Below are 23,021 nucleotides of genomic sequence, written 5' to 3'. Positions count from 1 at the left end.
GCATGCAATCAGAAATATTAGATCAGGTTTGTAAAAGGCAAACTATGGCACAATTATTTTGCATTTTTATTTGTTCAAGTGTAATACAGTGTTCTCCGAGCCAGAATATTTATAAATGTAACCTTCTGGTTAACACAGTTCATTCTCTGCGAAGTAATTGACCTTATAAGTCAAAGGTCAGGTTCTGGTCCCATTGAAGTCTCTTACACTTTGTTCTTTCTCAACTGGCTTCACTTCTCCATGTCTTCTGATACCCATGATCCAAGGAAATAAGAGCTCTCAGAAGTCTTTCAAACTTCATTGTATCTTTTTACAAATTTGAATTTTGAATCTAGATTTGTGAAATATGTCTTAGGGCAGGAGTAAAGTTTTCCTATAAAGGGTCAGATAGTGTTTTCAGCTTTGTGGGTCATATAGTGTCTGCTGTGGTTTCTCAATCCCGACATTGTAGTGTGGAAGTAGCCATAGACAGCATATAGGCTAATGAGAGTGCCCGGGTTCCAACAAAACTGTATTTACAAAAAAGGTGAGGGATCTAATTGGGCACGTGGGCTGTCATTTGTCAACCTGTGTTTTAGAGAATTGCATGAAATAAATGAAAAAAAATCAGGGGCACCTGGCAGGCTCAGTCGGTGGAGCATGCAACTCTTGATCTTGGGGTTGTGAGTTCAAACTCCTTGTTGGAAGTAGAGTTTACTCTAAAAAAATAAAATAAAATAGGGCACCTGGGTGGCTCAGTTGGCTAAGCGTCTGCCTTCGGCTTAGGTCATGATCCCAGGGTCCTGGGATGGGAGTCCCACATTGGGATCCCTGATGAGCAGGGAGCCTGCTTCTCCCTCTGCCTCTGCCCACCTCCTGCTTGCTCTCGCTCTCTAGTGCTCTCACTCTTAAATAAATAAAATCTTTAAAAATAAATAAATAAAATAAAAAAGAATTATTTAAAAAGGGAGAGAGAAAAAAATTCATCAGAAGTACCTTGCTGATCACTTCAGATATGGACCTCATTGGCAATTCTCTTCTCCCTGTGGGTGGGGAGTCCTTTCGCACAGTACAAACACTCTACCTAACTGCTGAGGTCTGAGCTAGCACTTCCCTCTACTTGGTTTTCCTACACTGTCACGTGTCCATGTTCTCCTGAACCTAAACACAACACAAAATTTCTTTAACTTCAATAACCATCCTCAAATGGAAACAGCAAGCAGCTCCCAACTGTACTCAGCCACACCTAAGGCAACCTCTGTATTTTTCTGCCAGCCTCCACTGGGGCTGGATTCACCTACAGGCTCCCAATAGCCCTGAAATACCACGAGTGTCCGGGAGCTCCTGTGGCCTACCACGCCCAGATGGAAATTCTATTGCTGTCCTGCCCTGGCCCGGCGTCAGCTTTGGTACTAAAAGGGAGTGGCACTCTTAGGACCGTGACAAAGAGCAGTCACATCTGACCTCTGCCACTCATTAGCCCTGTGACCTTAGGATAATTACTTAAACTTTCTAAGCTTCAGTTTCCTAATACACAAGATGGAGAGCAGCGCCCGGGCTATAGCAAACATTCCACAGATGCTATCTACATTGGAGAAATTGGTATTCGCTATTTATGCACTTTATGATGATCATGATATTGGGTTTTTTTCTGTTTATCTGTTTCAAGTTTTTATTTGAATTCTAGTTAGTTAACATATAGGGTAAAACCAGTTTCAAGTGTAGTATTTAGTGATTCACCACTTACAACACCTGGTGCTCATCACAACATTGTTAATTGACCTTCATTTTCATCTGAATACTTTGATATATGAACAACAGGTAAAATTTGAGTTTTGCTTGCTTGTTTTCATTTGTTTTAATTATGGTCTCCTAACATGAGTACTTTGTATACGTTGGCTTAGCATGTTTTACTATTCAGTTGCCCTAAATTTTCTTAAAAGTATACGTATTTTGGGGGCACCTGGCTGGTTCAGTCAGTAGTGTGCAACTCTTGATCTTGGGGTCATGAGTTCAAGCCCCACACTGGGCTTAGAGCTTACTTAAAATTTTTTTTAAGTGTATGTATTTTTTTTTTTAAGAGTGGGGCTCGATCCCTGGACCCTGGGATCACCACTGAGCTGAAGGCAGATGCTTGACTGACTGAGCCACCCAGGCGCCCCTGGATGAGGTAAGTTTTAACAATGTGGTAAGATTTTTAAAAATCTGCCAGTCATAACTAACAAGTGGTGTTTGGTGGTTCTTTCAATGACATTAACTTAAAAATTTAAGAATTATTATTTGTTCTTACTACAAGTCTACCAAAAATGACTAATAGTGTAGCACTATATTCCTTAATACTCTTGGATCTAAAACTGCATATCCTCGTAAATATAATTTGTAAACACCTGACATTTAGTATTCAGATGTGTCAAACATCCTATCAGATGAAACCCAGAACATTTCGTGAGGCTGCGAAAGCCACCGGCTTTCTCTATTTTCAAGGTGGTTCTTCTGATCTCCCTTATCTGAGGGCAAACGTTTGGCAGAAGACCAATTCGCGTTGTGGCAGTGACTGTTTATATGCTTTCTCATACAGCGCTTTCAGCTCTAAGTCAGGGAAGGTGGAGGCCCGAAGGATCCGTCATCTTGTTCCCGGGCGCCTTTTCTTCTCTTTTTCATCTGACTTCTGGTCTTGAGGTGGGTAGTGCAGCTCCGCGACAGTACATCTCCACAGCCCTCTGAATTTAGGCCGGCCTTATCCCTCATTGTCGTCATTCACTCCCAGCCGGATTTACTGCCTCGCAAAAATTTTTTGCCATTAACTGGTCGCGGGAAACCCCGCGGGAGCCTCACGCACCCACAACCCCCACACACGCAGGGAACCCTGGCCCCGCTCGCGCCAGCCCACAAGCACGAGGAATCATTCCATTCCCAGCGACCAATCAGCGCTCCGCACGCTGCCGCGCCAGCCAATCCAAGCAAACACACGTTGCCCTGGCCAACTTAGGCCACAAGCTCTTCGGACACACCCGGCGTCTAGCAGGGGACTTGCCTGGGGGATTCGGCCCTCTTCCCCTGAGGGGCTTGGTGCCTTCCAATTGGCTGCGAGCGGCGGTGGCCCGTCGCCCATTGGCTGCTGCCGGCCCCGAAGGGCGGGGAAGCCGGGGGAGCGCTAGAGCGTCCGTGTCGCCGAAAGGCAGGAGTCTGGCGCGTGCCCGGCGCGCCTCGCAGCGTACCACGCCTCGCTTCATCTCAGGTAGCCGTGGGTGCAGGCGCGGAGTCGTGGCGGAAGTGAGACGGCCTGGAGGGAGGGCGACGGGGGCTTCCGGGGCGCTCTCCCGGGTGCGTTTTCCGGAGCGGCCCCAGCGAGCCGGGCTGGGGAGGCCTGCGTGGGGGGTGGCGGACCGCGGCGTCCGGGCGGGTGCAGCCTTCACCCGTGAGAGAGGAAAGGAGTCCCCGGAAGGATCTCAGGCTTGCACCTCGCCTCTCTGCACCGCTCACCAGTTTAAGGACTTGGATGCCTACTAGGCGTCAGTTTCTGCATCCGTTAAATGGGGAATGGGTAGTAATAACCTTGCTTCTAGGGCCATGGTGAAGATTCACCGAGGTCGCGTTCCTGGGAAGGGTGCAGTGCTTCCTGGTTCGTAGTAGATGCACCGACAACGTAGGGCCCCATCTGCCCACAGCAAGCTTTGACTGAGGTGGTACTGATGATAGAGGCAGCGTTTTCTAGGTTTACTATCTTCCGGCTTCGGTCCTTTAACTCATGTAATTCCTCAATAGAGTTACCGTTATCCTTAATGTGCAGTTAAGAAAGATTACCTGAGCTATTTTGGGATCAGGAGCCAGGACAAAATGACAGCTTTAGTGTGATGTCAGATTTTTTTTATGTAAAGTCTCTTCCAGCTTGTGATCAACTTCCGGTGTTTTACAGAAGAGACTTTTAGACCCTGAAGGCAGAAGTCCTGAGTTAGAGTTCTGTCTGACTCCATCACTTACTAGCTGTGTGATCATGGACAAGTGACTTAGTTTCTCTGTTGGTACTTTGCAAAATAAGGATAATAGGATCAGCTTTTAAGGTTGTTTATGAAAATTAAGTGAAATAATACAATTTAAAGTGGCCAGAAAGACTGATCACATAGTAAATGATCAATAAATGTTAGCTATTATTTTAAATAAAGGATTAGAGCATTAGGAGCTCAAACATTAACTTGGACTCAAAGCTGAGATATTATTAGAATTTAATATTGCCTTAACTGTTGTAAAAAGTCTCAACATTGTTGTAAAGCTTATACTAGAATAAGCTAAAGTGAACACTGAAACAGAGGGAAGGGCATTGGTCACGTTGTGGAATTGGCCTCCCTGTTGGATTCCTGCTACAGCCAGTCTCAAAAATGAGAAACTACTGTATTTGAGTTGGAAGAGCTAAATTACAAATTCAAGATTGATTGGAAATCAAGCATATGCTGAAATGTTTATGTTAGGTAGATAATATAATTTAATTTACAAGGTCTTGGTTTGCACAACATCTTGGGGAAAATCTATGGCATGTTAAATTGAAGCTATTCACGTAAACCCTTATCAATCGGGAAATGGAAGTTTAAACAATTCTGATAATATCTTTAATAAGTAAATTCTGACTTCATCATACTACATAGGTACAAACAGATTTTTATGACATTCACTATTTATTAGAGGTTAAAATGTTTTATTATGTTTCATATTTAAAATAGAACCTATGGCCATCTCCCTGTGATGTAAAGTTGATGAAAACTGGAGTTGTCTTGGCCAAAGACTATGGTGCTGATAGATGGCCACAAGACAGTTTCTGACTTTGGCAGGCTGCCCCCTCTACAATGGCAGCCAGTGTCTACACTAGTAGTAATCATTGCAGAGAAATGAGCATAGAAAACATGAACAAAAAGATTAGGTTAAAGTAAGGGAAAAAATAAGAAAAAAAAAGTAAGAGAAAAAAATGAAGGTGGACATTACTGAGCACTGAGTAATTGGACTGTCAAAAGTATACAGCCTTTTTGAAGGAGCTGCTAGATTTTGATACGATTAAATGGTACCTATTCTCTGATATGTAAGTGATGGAATTGGAGAGTTTCCTGTTGTAGGTCAAGAAAGGGAATGAAAGGGGGCGCCTGGGTGGCTCAGATGGTTGGGCATCTGCCTTCGGCTCAGGTCATGATCCCAGGGTCCTGGGATCGAGCCCCGCATCGGATTCCCTGCTCGGCGGGAAGCCTGCTTCTCCCTCTCCCTCTCCCTCTCCCACTCTCCCTGCCTGTGTTCCCTCTCTTGCCGTGTCTCTCTCTGTCAAATAAATAAAAACTTAAAAAAAAAAAAAAAAAAGGAATGAAAGAATTAGTAAGAGGGAGTTCAGAATAGTATTTAAAACATTTTCCTTACATTCTCCACAGGTGGAGATTGCAGTAGAGCATATTGTATGCTTTCCTTTGGATTAATGGGAGTACTCTGTTTTATTAGAAGAGCATCAGGACCTTGATAATAACCCCATTAGTGTTCGCTCCCCAGTTCTGGAATATATTTCCAGAGGTATGTTATGCTTGCCCACACACAGATAGTTTAGACAGTAACCATTATTCTCTTTTGGACTTAATCTTGATGAAAAAAATCCATGCAAGAATGAACTGCCTGGTTAAGTACTTCATTGGGCTAAAAAAGAGCTTTCTGAGTTTACACTTGTTTGTTCTTCTTTCCTCCTCCTACTCCACTACCCTTAAAAGAGGCTCATTAATAATTTTTAATGTTTTAGCTTTGTTGTTGTTGCAATTCAGAGTTTACTTAAAAGGTGGAATAAGTCAACTTTGAGAGCAAAAAGTGGATTACATCCATTTCTGTAGTTCTGGGACCTGGTAGATACTAGATGTGTGGTAAATAAAATAGTAGACTTCCTTGAGAAATTGCTATGTTTAATTATGGCAATGGAATTTTTAGTCATTCAGAAGCTCAAGGATGATTGGTGTAAACAGACTCATCTTAGATATCTTGAGGTTTTCCATAAGTGAGACTAGTAGCTCACTGTCTACCTGTTTTTCCCACTTTTATTTCCTGGCTTCCTACTGCATGCTAGACATAGGAGCATAACATTGAAAAGTCACATTTCCTGTCCCCAAAAGTTTATAGTTAAATTGGAAAAGATGACCAATGAATAGTTACAGAGTTGCTGTGAGAAACATTGGTGGGGTGGGGGGAAAATAACCTAGTCTTTAGGGGAGTCCAAGAAAGAAGAGTAGAAATTAGGCAGTGAAGCTCAGCCAGATCATAAAAGGGCCCATAAGCCGTATTAAGGAGTTTGGACTTTATAGTAATCAGTGAGAGGGAATGATTACTAAGGTAAGCACCTTAAAGATCCCGATTCTCATCTTTATAGGTAGTTTTTATTGCTTACATTTGTGTAATGGATTTGTACAAAGATAATGTCTGTGATAATAACATTTTTACATTTCATCTTTGATTTCTAGCAAGGAGATTTGAAAAAAAAAAAAATATCTTACCGGCCAACCACAGGAACCTGGCAGGCAGCCTTTGGGTTTAAAGAATATTGTTTAATCATAATGATCCCAGCAATAGATAAATTAGTTTTTCAAGTCTTCTCTAGGAATTCGTGTTTGTTTATAACATACCCTTGATTAAGGTCATTGTACTGGCTATCAAGTTGGCAGTCTCTTGAGGGGAAATGGGATACTTTCCTGACTGGCACACTTTTTGAATGAGCTCATCCACTTTTAGTCTATGGGTGGGATCTATATTTATTATATATTTTGCATCACTTACATCATTTACATAGATCCTGAGTTCTATGTTATTGACTTTTCTACATATACTTTCCCATGTTTCCCATATTTTGGGATACACCACCCCAAAATATGCCACTTTGGAATAAGGATTATTTTGAGCTGAAGGCAATTCAGCAAATGCAGAAAGAGCTGTTTTCCCTCCCTCTACTGCCTAAAAGTAGGACATAAATTTCCCTTTGTGAAGGTCTTCCCTCTCCCCTCTCCTATACTAGGAGGAGGACAACTCATCACTGGAGGTAGAGTTGGCACCAAAATTGTCTGAACAAACTTACTTTACTACCATAACTTTCTTTTCTATTAATTTTGTCTCATATATTTACTTTCTCTTAATTAACCACCCCTAGAAGCCCAAATTCCTTTTCCTTTGTCTTATCACTTTTCCACAATTTATCACCTTTTGTTAGCATGGTATATAAGCCCTAAGTCTAACTGCTTTTTTTGGGTCTCCACTTTTTTCTTTTTTGTGAAGGCCTCTATGTATATAAAAAATAAAATATTAACAGCAAATAAAATTTGTGTGCCTTTTCTCCTGTTAATATACCTTCTTTCCGTTTAATCTGCAGGTCCCGGAGACAGAATCTAAGAGAGTAGAGAAAAAGGGTTTTTTTCTCCCCTACAGTTCTATAACATCTTGTTTATAATTTTTAATGGCTTATATGCTTTGTTCTGTGCTATTTAAATATTGACTACAATATTGATTTATTTCTGTCATCTTTAGTTTTTAGATAGTGGTTCTCAACCCTGGCTGAATAACAGAATGATCAGCGAGGCTTTTTATAGAACCTACATTTTTGGGGCCTACTCCAGAACAGGCCCAGTGAATCAGACTGTCTGGCAGTGGGCCCTGAAATCTAATATCTAAAAACAGTGTCAAAGAAAACCGGAGGCAGATAGAAGTTAAAGTGGCAAAGGCAAATCTTATTCAAGAACTATTACAGTAGGAAAAGATATGTCAGTATAGGATTGCACCCTGTTCTCTAGGCGCCTGGGTGGCTCGGTCAGTTAAGCTCCAACTCTTGGTTTCGGCTCAGGTCATGATCTTGCAGTCTTGGGATCGAGCCCTGTGTCTGGCTTCATGCTCAGTGTGGAGTCTGCTTTGGACTCTCTCTTTCCCTCTGCCCTCCACCCCGTTCTCTCTCTCTCTCTCTCTCAAATAAACAAAATCTTAAAAAAAAAAAAAAAAAAGGATTGCACTCCATTCTGAGTACAACAAGGACAGTGGGGATTTGTAGCCAAGGAGCAGGATGGGTGTCAATGGATGGGAAATTGCTAAGAGGAAACATTAGGGGTAAGGGGGATTCTTGCTGAATGCAGAGCAGCATGCTAAGATCAAGGGTAGGAGGAGGAATTTTTGAGGGTGAGTGGTGTTTCCGTGAATTAGCTCAGCAGGATTCTTGCTAAAACTGAACTTAGGGGCCAAAGACAAGCCCAAGAACAAGGCCTAGTCAAAAAGAGGACTCAGAGGAGCCTAGGAAGGGAATCTTTGTCAACAGCTACAACTACTACAAAATGAAACAAAGGGGATTCTGATGTATGCGTCTGTACTTGAGGATTGCCGCCTTATGTCCATAGAAGTTTGAGGCTTGACATTTCATTTAGATCTTTTCTTGATTTCCTTTTTAGTAGTAACTTGATGGTTCTGTAAATTGTGCAGCTTTTCCCCAGAAGGATACAGAAGAAAAATTCTTTATTCTTTTACTGGAGTGCACCAAGGCACCAAAAGGACACAGAATCAAGTCCAAATAATTCTGGTTTTGAAGCAGACACACTTCAACAAATATTTTAGGGGCCTATTGTGTTCCAGGCAATGTTTTAGTTGGTGGGGATATAGTGGTAAATAAGGCAGTCAAAAGCCCCAGCTCTATTAGTTGGGGATATGATGGTGAAAGGGTAGAATATAGTATACCAATAAATAAACAAGTTAATTTCAGATTGTGATAAGCACTATGAAGAAAATAAAAGAAGGCTATAATAGAGACTTGCAGAAGGTTGTATTCAGATAGGAGGTTTAAAATGAAATTTTCATTACAAGTTGTTTTTGGTCATGCTCAGATTTGGGATCTAATAATCCAGGCAGAGAAATAGCAAGTACAGAGCCCAGAGTCAGTGGCAAGCTTGGCCTATTTGGGGGGCAGAAAGAAAACTGGTAGGACAAGAATATTCTAGGCAACGAGAGGAGGTGGTGTGAATAGGCATCTCTTAATTTCTATGATTCTATGATTCTCTTGATTTCTAGGCTTTGTCTTTGAGCAACTGGTTCAGTTACCATTTTAAAAGTAAATTGTTGGGGCACCTGGGTGGCTCAGTCAGTTAAGCATCCTAACTCTTGATCTCGGCTCAGGTCCTGATCTCAGGGTCCTGAGTTCAAGCCCTATGTTGGGCTCCATGCTGGGCGTGGAGCCTACATTAAAACATAAATAAATAAAAATAAGATAAATTGTTAAGATGGGGAGGACTGAGTGAAATTGAGGGAAGCCTAGGGTGATACCCATTAGGATGAAGCTCTAAAAAGGCTTCTGGATCTGGGACTTTGGAGTTCTCTCTCTCTCTCCCCATTTCCCCTTCTCTCCAGCCTTTCCACATTTCAGCCTCAAGATAGCCAGAGTTTTTGCATGCTTGCATGTTGATCAAAGGCTCCCAGAGCAATTAGTCTAAAAGAAACCTGCAGAGCCTGCATGGACTTTTCTAACCCAGCCTAGGAAGTCATGCAGTCACAGACCACCTCTTGATGGGAAGCAATGTTTTTAAAACTGTCACATTACAGAAGCTTTTATTATATCGTTTATTATCTTTAAGGTTAATAATCATTTCTCTTTAAAAACAATGTTGAACAGTAGCTTATCTTTGGAATTATTAATGATATATAAAATGATGAACCATTTATTTATGCTGTACTGATGGTTCTAAAAGTCTTCATATGACTTCCTTCCTTACACAGATACTGAATCCTCTAACACTTTATCAAATGATATAAAATACTGAAAACGGTGCAGTTCTTCAAACTTCTGAAATTGTTCAGAGTTCTGTAAACCCTAACCTGAAAGGATATATGAACAGGTTTCTAGTTGAGCTTGTCATTAGTTTTCTAGAATGAGTCCTAAATCTGTTGGATATTAAATTAAAAATTTAATGGCTGTGAAACTCTAAAGACTTTTTAAAAAAATTCATTCCTTGTGTATTTATTTTTGTAGTTTGGAAACAGCAATATTTTTTTCTTTACATTATCTAGAATTCTATAATGTATTTCTTTTTATTATATTCCTTTAGAAAGGGAACTAGGATTGTAGTTTACTTTTATATGAGTGATTTTAATAACTTAAAATGTGTGATACTCATCCTTGACTAGGTGTTACTCATCTTGACAGCTTTTAGGAAAAAAAACCTATGCACAGGTCCTACTCTCAGAGATTCTGATTAGTTGATTTGGGGTGGGATCCAGGTTTAAGTATCTTTTATGGCTCCCCAGGTGATTCTATTATGAAGCCATATTTGAGACTCACTGGTCTACTGCTTCAAATTGTGGTATTTGCTGATGCTAATCTTTGTCTTTGTAACAGAAGAAAAAAATGGAAGGCCTGCCTGATGCTGCTGCTTTTGCAGCTAAACTTAAAAACACTCTCATCCAGTACCATAGCATCGAAGATGATAAGTGGCGAGTTGCCAAGAAAACGGTAAATTACCTAAATTGCTTATATATGGCATTTATCTTCTATCTAGTGAGATGGTTGATGACTTTCAAAATGGTAAGGGAAAATAGGGACCATACTTTGGGTGAATGGCAGGATAGATAATTAAGATAATAAAGTCGGTGGTTTGACATCTCACCAAGGCAAAAGCAATAATCCTGCACTGATTTCATTACTGCTTTAGATATTGGACCTGAGAATAGACTCTGGCAACACGAGCCTAAAGAATAGCTTCTAAAGTCAACATATAAAATGTAACATGTACTGATAGTTTGAAATAGTTCCAGATACTTCAACAAGCCTGTGAGGGTGGCCAGTTAGTATTCTTTTCTATTGGTATGACTTGTCCAAACTATCACATGGCTGAGTGTTGACAGAGCCAACCCTAGAACCCAGGACTCTTCTAATGAAGTACTCTAGCTAGTCAGATATTCAGAATTTCTTGGGAAATGATCAGAAAAAAAAGATGTAGGGACTAATTCAAGGTCGCACTGTCATAATAGATGTGAATTGTTTGATTTTAAAAAAGATATGAGCAAGTTCAGAATGAAATATTTAGCATTCCTCTTGTCTTAGTCTAAATGTGTCAGTAATGGTAAATAGATAAGATTGGAGTGAAGCAAATAATGGCTGGTGAGGATATTAACAATGTTTGCATCTCATTAAGCTACTGAGAAATCTGTTTTGGACGTCTGTACTTTAAGCAAAATGTGAAGAACTTTAGGATACAGAAGAAAATCAAATATGGATCATTTTGATGGTATAAGTGACTTTTATGTATCTCTTTGAATATTTACTTAAGTTTTATTTTAATGCAAAGACTGATGTTCTGTAACTTGAAATTGTCAGTTTTTTATCCAGAGTTCCACCTAGGTAATGATTTAGGCCCATATACTGTTTGTTATTTTTCCAGAAAGATGTAACAATTTGGAGAAAACCTTCAGAAGAATTTAATGGATACCTGTAAGTAAATTCTTGTAGTTTTATGTAGCTCTTAAGACATTACCAGACTTCATATATATATATATATAAATGATCACTAAATCATCATTGCCAGTAAAATTTGGCTTTTAAGATTTGTGAATTGTGTAAGACTGTTGAATCACAGACCTGTACCTCTGAAACAAATAATACATTATATGTTAAAAAAAGAAAAGAAGAAGATAGTAGGAAGGAAAAAATGAAGGGGGGGAAATCAGAGGGGGAGACAAACCATGAGACACTATGGACCCTGAGAAACAAACTGAGGGTTCTAGAGGGGAGGGGGGTGGGGGGATGGGTTAGCCTGGTGATGGGTATTAAAGAGAGCACGTACTGTGTGGAGCACTGGGTGTTATGCACAGACAATGAATCATGGAACACTACATCAAAAACTAATGATGTATGGTGATTAACATAACATAATAAAATAAAAAAAAGATTTTAAACTTTCTGAAGAAGCATATCACCTTATGAATTCAAAGCCTTTAAAGTGTCCATATCTCTTGTGGACTGAGTTGATAGTAAGGGAAATCATAAATAATGATATCGCATGGCCTATAAAAATCTTAAATTTCTTAGCACAGTGTATAACTCCCTTCTAATATTCTTCTATATTTACTTAGTGCTGTAGCATACTTTAAGAATTTATCTTAAAGAAATCATAGGAAAGATAATAGTTAAGTACTTATCTCTTCCATCACAACATTACTTATAATATTAAAAATTACAAACAACTTGAATAATCAATAGAGAATGGTTAAATTTTGAAACGTGATATTTTACAGTCTTTAAAAACTATGTTTTCAAATATTAGTTTAAAACACAAGAAAATGCTCAAGATGTAAAGTGAATAAAGCAGAATATGAAACTGCATGTAGAATTGTGTGTTGACTTTAATTTTTATGTATTAAAATATTTTTACTTAACACCAAATACACACCTTGAGATGGCTGCTTTATAGGTGATTTCTATTTCCATTTTTTGATATTTGCATATAGTTGAACATGAGTTACACTTTTCAGCAGAAGAAAAAAATACTGTTTTTTAAAGCCAGTAGAGAGACAGTTGTCTTGTGTAATTGGAGTGGAATGTTCATATCCTTGGGACTCAGTCCTTTTAAAAATGAAACTGTGGGTCCCACTTACTATGTGTTCTCAAGTATAATCCCAAAGATAGCATTTCCAGAAAGATGAGTTATACAATATTTATGACAAGGACCAGGAAACTAGAGTTGTGGATTAAGCATTGTAAGCAAGTGTGAAGTTAATCCTTTAGATCACTGATTCCCAGTGGGGGTTGAAAAGCACAAAAAAGTGCCAGGGGAGCATTATGCTTGGTGATTTGAGGGGACTTCATTGAAGAGCTAGTATATGAACTGAGCTTTAACGCAAGAATGGGTTATTTCTTAGGGGATGAAGGGCGGGTTCATATTCCAGGCAGAGGGGATTGCATCTACTACATACACACAGGTGGAAAACACTCTAAGGAGTTTGTTTAGGGAAGTAGAAGTGATATTTGTATAGCTGGAGCATAAAGTATGAGGGTAGGGAGAGCATATGTCTGAAGGCTTTTTGAATTCTAAAGTAAGGAATTGAATATTGTGCTTACCTTTGCTTAGCCTTTACTCCCACCTCCCAGGTCATCAAAGATTTTGAACTTAATCTGATAGCACTGTGAGAAATGGAAATGAGCATGGAGAGTTTAGAGAAGAGGTTTTACCCTGGGAGTCCATGGCTAGCTTCTTGAAGTTTCCTTAAGATCATAAACATAATTTTGTGTCAATGTTATATTCCTGGGAAGAGATCTTTGGCTTTTTTTCAGAAACTTAAAGAGATACGTGGTCCAAAGAGCTAGAAATGGTTGCAGTGTTGAGTTGGACACAGAGTGCCCAAACTAAGGACGTAGCATGAGAGTTGAGAAGGGCAAGCGAATGTGAAAAGGATCTAATGGTGGTGGTGGTGATGATAACTGACATTCATTGAGAGCCAAATATTGTTCTAAGCACTTTACATTTAGGAAGTCATCTTGATAAAACATGGTGACTTTTGTTCTGACTGTTGAAATGGGATGAAGAGAAAAAGAGTCAAAAGTTGAATCCCAGATGTCTAATTTGGGATTAATTTGTATTGCCCCATTCCCACCCTCCACCCCAAGTTCGAGAACACAGGAGGGAAGAGCAGATTTAGGATGGCAGAGATAGTGTAAGTTTGAGCTGGAAATACTTACAAAATGATAAAACAGCTTCAGCTGCTTTAAAAAAAATCTTTTCGAAAGACCTGCCCAACATGTTACTGATAGAGTTGAACCAATCTATCTCTAATTTCTTCTCTTTTCTTTCCTCCCCAGAGGTAGCTACTGTCTTAAAGTGTATTCCTGTTTTATACTTTGACCACATATATATGTGTGTGTTTCCTCTAGTAATTTCCTTTTGATTTTTTTCCATTTAATATAGTGTTTTTTTCAGGATTTAGCCATGTTGTTACATGCAGATCTATTCTTTCACATTCATATGAAAATAATTATGATGTGTTTAGCTGTGTTTGTAAATTTTTAGGTTGTTGACAGTTCTTCCTTATAAAATACAGTGCTGTAGTAAACTTCCTTAGTATATGTCTCCTTCTATACACATGTGTGATTTTCTTTGGGTATGTACCTGGATCTTAAGGACATGCATCATTCAACTACACTAGACATTGCCAATAATTGCTCTCTAAAGTGGTAGCAGTTTGAGAGTTCTCATTCCCTTCCATTCAATACTTGTTATGTTTTTACTCTGCCAGTCTCAGGGATATGAGATGGTATCTTGTTAGTATTTACTTGAGTACGAGTGAAGTTAGCATCTTTTCTAAATTTATTGACATTTCCGATCAATCTTTTATCTTTTGTCCTTATTTTCTTTGGATTGTCTTTTTTTCATTGGTTTATAGGAATTAATTATGTATTCTCTATAATAATTATGGCTGTTTATATGTGTTGCACATACCTTCTTCCAGTCTGTGGCTAGTTTTTAAAGAAATTGCTTATTTTGTCATTTGTGGTATGCAAGTTTTTAATTTTAACTGCCTTGTATTATTTGTGTTTTTGTTTATGTGTTCAAGAATTTTCCCCTGTATCCTGAAGTCACAAATACGTATTTTTCTCAAAGTTTTAAATTTTATGTAGTGGTCTTTAGTCTGTCTGGAATTAATTGTTTTGAATGGTGTCAAGTAGTGATTCAGTTTTTAATTTCTCTTTAGGGTAGGTACTGAATCAAGCGCCATTTATGGAATAGTACATCCTTTCCCTACTGATACGTAGTGCCACCTTTGAAATATGTCGAGTTCTGCTATTATTCATGAGTCAAACCTCTGTGTGCTATTCCTGGGTGACCTATTTTCCTGTTCCTGTAAAAAAGTTTTTGAAAGTCAGAGTAAAAATATGTGCATACTAATAACATGTTAGAGCCTAACTGAGAAAAGAACAGCATGCAGAATAAATGAAGCTCGAGTGTTGTATGGACTGTTTTCGGCTACACCGTAACATGAAGGTACTTTCCTATGTTCATGATAACATAATTTAGCCTTCAGATCACTTGTTAGATTTGAGGGCAAAGAGTACATTCTGATGAAATAATTGATATAACTTAATTTATCAGAAAAACTGTTGGGATTTATTCCCTTTAAAAAAAATCTTTATTAACTTTTACTCTGTGTGAAGTTAGCTCTGAACTATGAGGGCATGCTGAAAATTTTCAGACTAATAGCATTTGACCTTAATATTTTTTTCTCCAGTTTCAAAGCCCAAGGTGCTATAGATGACAGCGTCAATAGTGTCATAGACCATATACGCCCAGGTCCCTGTCGCTTGGATTGGGACAGCTTAATGACTTCAATGGACATTTTGGAACACTTTGAAGAGGTATTTATTTAGAAACATTACTTCAGATTGTGTGTGTGTGCGTGTGCGTGCGTGTGAGAGAGAGCATGTGAGTATGAGCATGTGCACCCACTTGTATTCATTGTTTTGAGAGTAAGTAGTCGAGGCAGAGATCTCACAGGGGAATCCTTGCTGCCTTTTAAAAAGCTTGAGTTTCCTCATATTAATGAGTATTAGTCAGAACTGAGTTTGTTTTACACAGTAGCTCTACCCTTGCTGCTTAAGAAAACTGTCAGCTCTTTAATTGTAAAACTTAAGTTGAGATTCTGAAATCTGAAATTCTAAAAACACCACCATCGTATTCAGGTTTCTAGGTAATCGTATGTAGGTTTTTCCATTAATGTTAAGCCAAAATCAAAGACCAAAAATAAAAATGCCACCTTAGGCATTAGAGGATGATGTAACCAAAGTGGGTTGTTCTCTTTCTCTATTTTTGTTAATTCACTTTTCCCATGTTTGAATTTCTTTATTGAAACATTTGGTATTTTGGTCCAAATATTTGTGGATTTTATCTTGAACACCTGTAGTCTACACCACCTACTTCTGTGTTGAATATCATATAGGATACAAGGCCACTGCACTGAGTTAGAGATTTAGATACTGGGTAACTTACCTCTTTGTATTTTGATCATAACCTTATTCAGTCCCATACAGTGGCCATGAGATTTAGACTAGAGATCTAAGCCTATCAGAATCACTGTAAGAATTATTATTAATAAGAATTATAAATACATTTTAAATGAATATTAGTTTTTTACTAAGGGTTAATTTATGATATATGAGTCCATATGTTTCCTAAGTAGTAACACCTGTCACCTCTTCTCTTTCAGAATTGCTGTGTGATACGTTACACTACTGCTGGTCAGCTTTGGAATATAATTTCCCCAAGAGAGTTTGTTGATTTCTCCTACACTGTGGGCTATGAAGAAGGGCTTTTGTCCTGTGGTAATGATCTGAAAACCTTATACTTTCTTTTCACTTGTTTTAAATATTTGAGTTTTCCCGGCTGGATGTTTCAATGTGAGATATATTTTCAGCCTTCACACTTATTTTATAATCACTAAGCTTTGCAAATGCTACATCACAGGAATTAAAATAACAATATCAAGAAGGGTTTTGAAATCTTTCTGGTAAGTTTTTATTCTCAGTTACATGGTATCCTCCAGGTCATAGCTAACAAACAGGAATCATGTAGCTGCCTCTGAGAAAGGGATGTAGTAAGCAGATTAAGTCACTCTCAGAAAACAGCTTCTTAGTCATATACATAGAAAAAATAGGCATGGTATGTGTTAGAATATTTTTCCTTCCTTGAGCTGTGTAATATTTTTTAAAAAAATGAAAAATACTGCTATTAGAAAGCTCCTGCTTTCTAAAATATATCTATAGGTAAATCAATCTTTTTTTGTGTATAGTATATGCTCGAGTTGGCAGTTGTAGGTAAATATCTACTTGTTTACTCTTAGCCAGCCAGTACCAAAGTTGGATGTGGTAGTGCCTTTAGGGAGTAGTGGTGGTACCATAGTTTTGATTTTTGGCACTTTGAAGCCTGGATGCTACCACCAAGATTCATAGTTCCCAAGGAGTTACCAAGATGACATAATGTTACCTATTCTGATGGGAGTAGAACTTTCCCCATTACCTCTAGCCCTCTGTCAGAATTCTACTTGGTATTTATCTTTTTCATTCTTCTATGGTCACTCTTGGGGCTTAGTTTTCATCTACATGAGTAAAAAGAAAATTTTTTTTAATTTAATTTTATTATGTTATGTTAATCACCATACATTCCATAATTAGTTTTTGATGTAGTGTTCCATGATTCATTGTTTGCGTATAACCCAGCGCTCCATTCAATACGTGCCCTCTTTAATACCCATCACCAGGCTAACCCGTCCCCCCACCCCCTCCCCTCTAGAACCCTCAGTTTGTTTCTCAGAGTCCGTAGTGTCTCATGGTTCGTCTCCCCCTCCGATTTCCCCCCCTTCATTTTTCCCTTCCTACTATAAGAAGAAAAATATTTAAACAAGAAATCTGATAATATTATTGTATGAGAGTTGTAGACTAATCTCAGTCACTGCTATTAATGGTGTTATTTTAAAATTTCCTTGTAGGGCTAAGTGTTGACTGGAGTGAAAAGAGACCAGAATTTATTCGTGGATATAACCATCCTTGTGGTTGGTTTTGTGTTCGACATAAAGACAATCCACACCAGAGTCTTTTGACAGGCTACATTCAGACGGATCTGCGCGGGATGATTCCTCAGTCTGCGGTAGATACAGCCATGGCCAGCACTTTAGTCAACTTCTACGGTGATTTACAAAAAGCCCTACAAAAGGCATAATACATTTAAACTTGTAGTACGATAGTCCCCCAAATCAACTTTTTCTCTCAGCTGCATGGCCTGTGAAAATCATCCTTTCCTCTCTTCTTTGTAGCCTATAGAAAAATTTGAGATGATTTGCTGGTTTATTTTATTCCTAAAGTAAATAGTTATCTAAGAGAGGGCATTTCCATTTTCTTAGACACTGACTGCCACACTGTTTGGTACAGCATTGTGTCTAAGCATGGAGAATATGACCCACATCCGTGAAGGTGTAGGTATACTTCTTTGACCTGAACTCTTAAGAAACTGAATACTGCCTCAGTATGAATATTTTGGCTACTTGGAAATTGGAGAAAGCACAAGCTTCATGTTGTTAGTTAAAATCCCTGTTTTAGAGTTTTAGGAACATTTTCTAAGTTTTAACTATTTTTGGAAGCTAAATATTAGTGCTTTACTTTTGGTATGCTCTATGAATTTGCCAGTATCTTGGACTAAAGCAAAAACTATATTTTATACAGGTGAACTTCATTGTCAGGTGACTTGTACTACTTTAAGTATTGAAAAAATCAAAGAATAGATAACAGTAGTATAGATACAATTCAAATACAATTGTTTTGACACCTAGATAACATTCTTTTGTGGATATCTTTAAAAATGTATTTGTATCTTTCTGTGCGTTTCTTTTGGAAGGCCTAAAAAAGCATTTATGCATGGCTAAACCAGTACAAAGAAGTGCCAAATATGTGCTGGGGACACCACATTGATTGGATTGTATGAACTGGTTGGTGGTACCCTATATTCACACAACAGCAAATTGTCTAGAAATCAAATTCAGTGAGTGTTTTGTTCATGTTTTAGTTTAGTTTTGTTTTGTTTTAAATTAGCCCTCAAGAAATAGCTTTTAATTCTTAGAAGTATGCGATATTCTGTAGGAAAATAATCAGATTTTCAGTCTTTCTCATGTGATCCATGTTCAGATTTCAGTTTTAAAGTATCTTTCACCTCATAAAGTATTACTAAGTACATCATAAATATTCACAGCTGTGATATAACTTCAGTCTGGAACTTTAACAAATACATTCATAGATTTGTCCACATGCCTGGATGAGTCATTTTATAACAAGCATGGACTATAATAGGTCCCTTAATCTGTGGCTGCCTTAAATGAACATTCCTGAATGATTTTAACATTCCAGATGATTCTTTGGCTTTTGAATAACCACCTGGTTTACTTCTAAAATGAGACCTGAGGTGACTCAGTATATCCATGCAAATGTTTGTATTTATGTTTGTGTTTGGGCACACGTCTTGAAATCTTATCTTCCTGTTCAATGTGAGTTCTTTATATGGTACTTACTGTATCCATGGTTTTGTTTCTTCTTCTTTTTTTTTTGATTAATTTTTTTATACTCTATATTTTATATTCTAGTATTCTGTCTAGGATGGTGAATGCCAGCAGATGTCCAATTATATGGTGCCCAGATCGGGTGAGGGATTTGCAGTAAGATTGCCTGAGCTGGGTACCCCTAAAGCAAATAAACTGTCCACTCAGTGACTCTAATGTTCTCTCTGTCTTTTTCAACTTATACCTCCAATTAGTGACTACATAATCTACTGCTGAATTGGACCCATTGCCTGTAAAAGGACCTTCACGGAAGAATTTTTGTTGCAATACTGAGTCATATGATAGGTTGAAAAATAATATTTGAATTGCCTGAAATTTATATGCAGCTTCTAGATGGCACTTTAGATCTGGCTGGTCTCTAGTTGGCACTTTTTTTTTGAAAAAAACAGCTTTATTGAGGTATAATTTACATGCTGTACAACTTAACTGGCTGGAAGTATACAATCCAGTGATTTTTGAATACATTTATAGTTGTGCGGTCATCACCACAATCCAGTTTTAGAACATTTCTATCAACCAAAAAGACTCCTTTTGCCTGTTTGCAGACTCCTGTCTAACCAAAGTTTAGCACAGTTGCCAATATACAGAAGATGAAAAAGATTAGAGTAGGTTTTATCTGGTTTTGTTTTTAAGCGTAGAGGCATAGTTGATTCTAAGCTCAGGCCTTTTGTGGTAATATATTAAATATGTTATCTCAAATACCGTAATTATACAAAAATTTAATGAATGGGTTGGGATTAATATTAAACATATAATTGAATCTGCTATTTCTGTAGCAGTGCTATAGAATAGAAAAATAATGTGAGCCATATACTATGTAATTTAAAATTTTCTAGCAGTCACATTAAAAAAGATAAAACAGCTGGTGTTAATTTTAATAATATAATTTATTTAACTCAGTAGATCCCAACTATTACCATTTTACCATGTAATCAATGTAAACACTCATTAGGATAGTTTATATTCTTCTTCTGTACTAATTCCTTGAAATCTGGTGTGTATTTTACTAATTTGGATTAGCCACATTTTAAGTTTGCATTATCCACATCAGGCCAGTGGCCTGCATTGAATAGCACAGATCTGTAGTATATGAATTAATTTGTCTTTTTATAATATAAAGTAATGCATTTCATGGAATTACTCTCTTAAATACAAAATGTTTTCTGGTCTCTGGAGCCTTGAGTGCTTGCTAAATGGGGACTTCTGAACATTAGAAATAAATTAGTTTGTAGTTGTTAATAAAATATTATAGCCAAAAAAACTTTTCCTTGAAAGATGACCCCTTTCAGGGGGCAGTGAATGAAACAAAAAAATATAATCTGCCTTGTTAGGTGGTTGATTATTTTTTTTAGCTTATAGCTAGTTTGCATCAGAAACCTATTTATGCAGGAAATATTGGCATAGTACTGTTTTCAGTACACATTACCTATTTTTTTAAGGACATAGTTTCATACAAAAAAATCATAAGTTATCATAAGTGATACTTTTGCATGAAGTTTTAGTTTGTATTGATAACTCTTGATTAACCCTTGAAGTTTAATGCAATACTTAGCAAAAATAATTGCGGGAACTTAGTGTCTGCAGTGATGTATAATATGAACTGCTAGAGTGTCTTCATTTTACTGTTCATCGAGGTTGGATGTATTTGAAATTGTAGATTTCTACATGTAAAATTATCTCCCAGTAAAAATAATTTTCTTTCTTTTCCTCTCTCCTCCTCCTTTCTTTACTGAAAGGCTTATTATCAGCACTCAGGTTGAATTAAATTCACATCTCAAACTAAAAATTCTGCAGTTGAGGTTGCCTCTGGGGAAGATAGGAAAACATTGCACAATTTAAGCCCTTAATTGTATATTGAGCTTTTGGGTATGAGTAATTTCCTTTGATGTAGATAAGAGCTTTACCTATTGACTCAAGAGCACACTGGCGTCCTTAGAATCAGTGGTTAAAATCCAGATCCTTTTACTTACATGGATACTGCAGCTGTCTCCACCTTACGGGTAAATTTTGAAACCCAGAGAAGTTAGGGGACTTTACCAGGTTTCCATCAGAATGGGTGTCAGATAATCACTTGTGTGGTGTATCTCCATTGCCTTTCTTACTTAACAGCTCCTAGAAGGTGGGATCTGAGCATACCAGAAACATAGGAAGTTGGAATTTTAATTTCTTCATAATTTTGTTGTTTCCAAAGATTTTACATGTATAAATAAAAGTTCATCTCATACAATTCAATAAAAGCTGTACTATATATAGATTTTATTTTTTAAGAAGTTTATAATTCTTTTATGAGCCAATATGTAAAACTCGAACCTTTAATAAACTAAAAGCATGTTTTAATATAAGCTGTATTTATTTTTAAATTGCTATGAAAAATATCAGAATAAATTACTAGACACTCTTATCACTGATACGGTCTGAGTTGCTTTAACCTTCAATACTGAAAAACAGTTTCATATGTGTGAACTTAAAATATGTAATTTAACTTCCTATATTCTTACAAAAGAAAAATATAAACTGGAAAATAGCGATTAATAACTCATCTGCTAACCTCTCAGCAAAGCCTCATAGAATATTAGCCCAAATACTGCTGACTTTTGATTTGCTTTTATGTAGCCGGGATGATGATGAATGTGTTCTTCCCTTACTACGGCAACATATACACAGGGCTTACTGTACACATATTTAAATAATGGTGTGAACTTGATTAGGAATTGTGATCAGTTCATTTGAAGTTGAAGAAAGCTGGAAGTGATGACACAAAGAGACTCGATCTGTGTTACCAGAAAGTAACTATGGATGCTGTGGGCAGCATGCAGTAGAAAATATGACTATTAAATGGTTTAAACAAACTGAGTTATCTTTCTCATTTAATAATGAATCTGGATATAGGTAATTGAGTGTTTATCAGTTCAAAGATGTCAGGGCCAGAGTTTCTGCAGTTCTTATCTTTCTCTCATAATGATAAGGTGATTGACTAGCCCTGAAAATTACATGCACATTCAAGTCAAGAAGCAGGGGAAGGCTTGGCACCACTCATTGGTCTCTTTTATCAGGAAAGTAAAAGCTTTCCCAGAAACCTCCACTAGCTTTCCTTTCCAGTAGTCTCTGCCACATGACCACCGTTGCTGAAAGGGTGGTTGGGGAGGCAAGCACAAGGATTTCCAGCCTTTTGAAGAGAGGGATGGTGATGAATGACTCTTTGGATAGCCAACATAGCATCTCTTAGGGGATCAGCTCTGGAAAGTGGGTGTAAAGCTCCTTCAGATGTCAATAGGAAACGGATAGACTACCAAAATAGAAATGAAAATAGCCAAGTAGTTATTCACTTCATGAAAAATTTATTGGTCCTCCTTTTCATGGCAGACACTACATAGCCATCCTGAGAAGTGATGGAGCTTCTGTACATTGTCAAGGGCTGGTGTCACATGGCATTTAACACGAATGACCTTTGTTTCTATTACCCCGTAATATTTTCAGAAAATATAATAGGTACGATTATATTACAGATAATATAATAATAGAATATGTTATTTTATTCCTCTGGAGCAAAGGGTCCGCTACAGATGAAGGCTTCTCTAGCTATGAGATGACAGAAGATTGCCGGAAAACAGGAACTGCAAATGTGTCCAGGAGGTGGGGGGTGGAGCCGTGCTACTGTGTTATCAGCTGTCCGGGTAATTAGGGGGCTGTACTGTTCTGCTGGTAAAAATAATGGTGGAAGCATAGCGTAAAAGTACTAAACGAGGCTTTTTACTCCTTATTTGGATAGTATTCTTTTTCAGGAGCTTTACCTTCCTACTTAGGTTTTGCTTTTGTGACATCCCTTCAATACAAAGCAGCTGATTTTTTAATTCAAGGAAGTGGTCTCGAGATTGTACAAAACCAGGTTGAAATAAAAAAATGTGTTTATATAAAAAACGGACTTGCAG

General features: G+C 37.7%; 1 protein-coding gene across 9 annotated transcripts; it reads left to right on the top strand.

Annotated features, from left to right (window-relative positions):
* Positions 1-2,558: 2,558 nt before the first annotated feature.
* Positions 2,559-21,759, top strand: STARD4 (StAR related lipid transfer domain containing 4). 9 transcript variants are annotated; one of them, XM_027606016.2, is made up of 7 exons: positions 2,559-3,217; positions 10,343-10,456; positions 11,385-11,434; positions 15,223-15,349; positions 16,198-16,312; positions 17,476-17,673; positions 19,117-21,759. In XM_027606016.2, the coding sequence occupies exons 2-7, from the start codon at positions 10,352-10,354 to the stop codon at positions 19,134-19,136; spliced, it is 615 nt and encodes a 204-aa protein (XP_027461817.1). In that variant the 5' UTR covers positions 2,559-3,217; positions 10,343-10,351; the 3' UTR covers positions 19,137-21,759. The 9 variants fall into 9 exon arrangements, with proteins under 9 accessions (XP_027461817.1, XP_027461816.1, XP_027461818.1 ...); XM_027606015.2 differs by having other exon boundaries at positions 2,563-3,217; positions 17,476-21,752; XM_027606017.2 differs by lacking the exon at positions 2,559-3,217 and adding an exon at positions 11,139-11,231 and having other exon boundaries at positions 11,389-11,434; positions 17,476-21,752.
* Positions 21,760-23,021: the final 1,262 nt, after the last annotated feature.

Source organism: Zalophus californianus, chromosome 5 (assembly GCF_009762305.2).
Source record: "Zalophus californianus isolate mZalCal1 chromosome 5, mZalCal1.pri.v2, whole genome shotgun sequence".
In the NCBI taxonomy this organism is placed as follows: domain Eukaryota; kingdom Metazoa; phylum Chordata; class Mammalia; order Carnivora; family Otariidae; genus Zalophus; species Zalophus californianus.
This window is presented reverse-complemented; position numbering and strand designations above follow the sequence as displayed.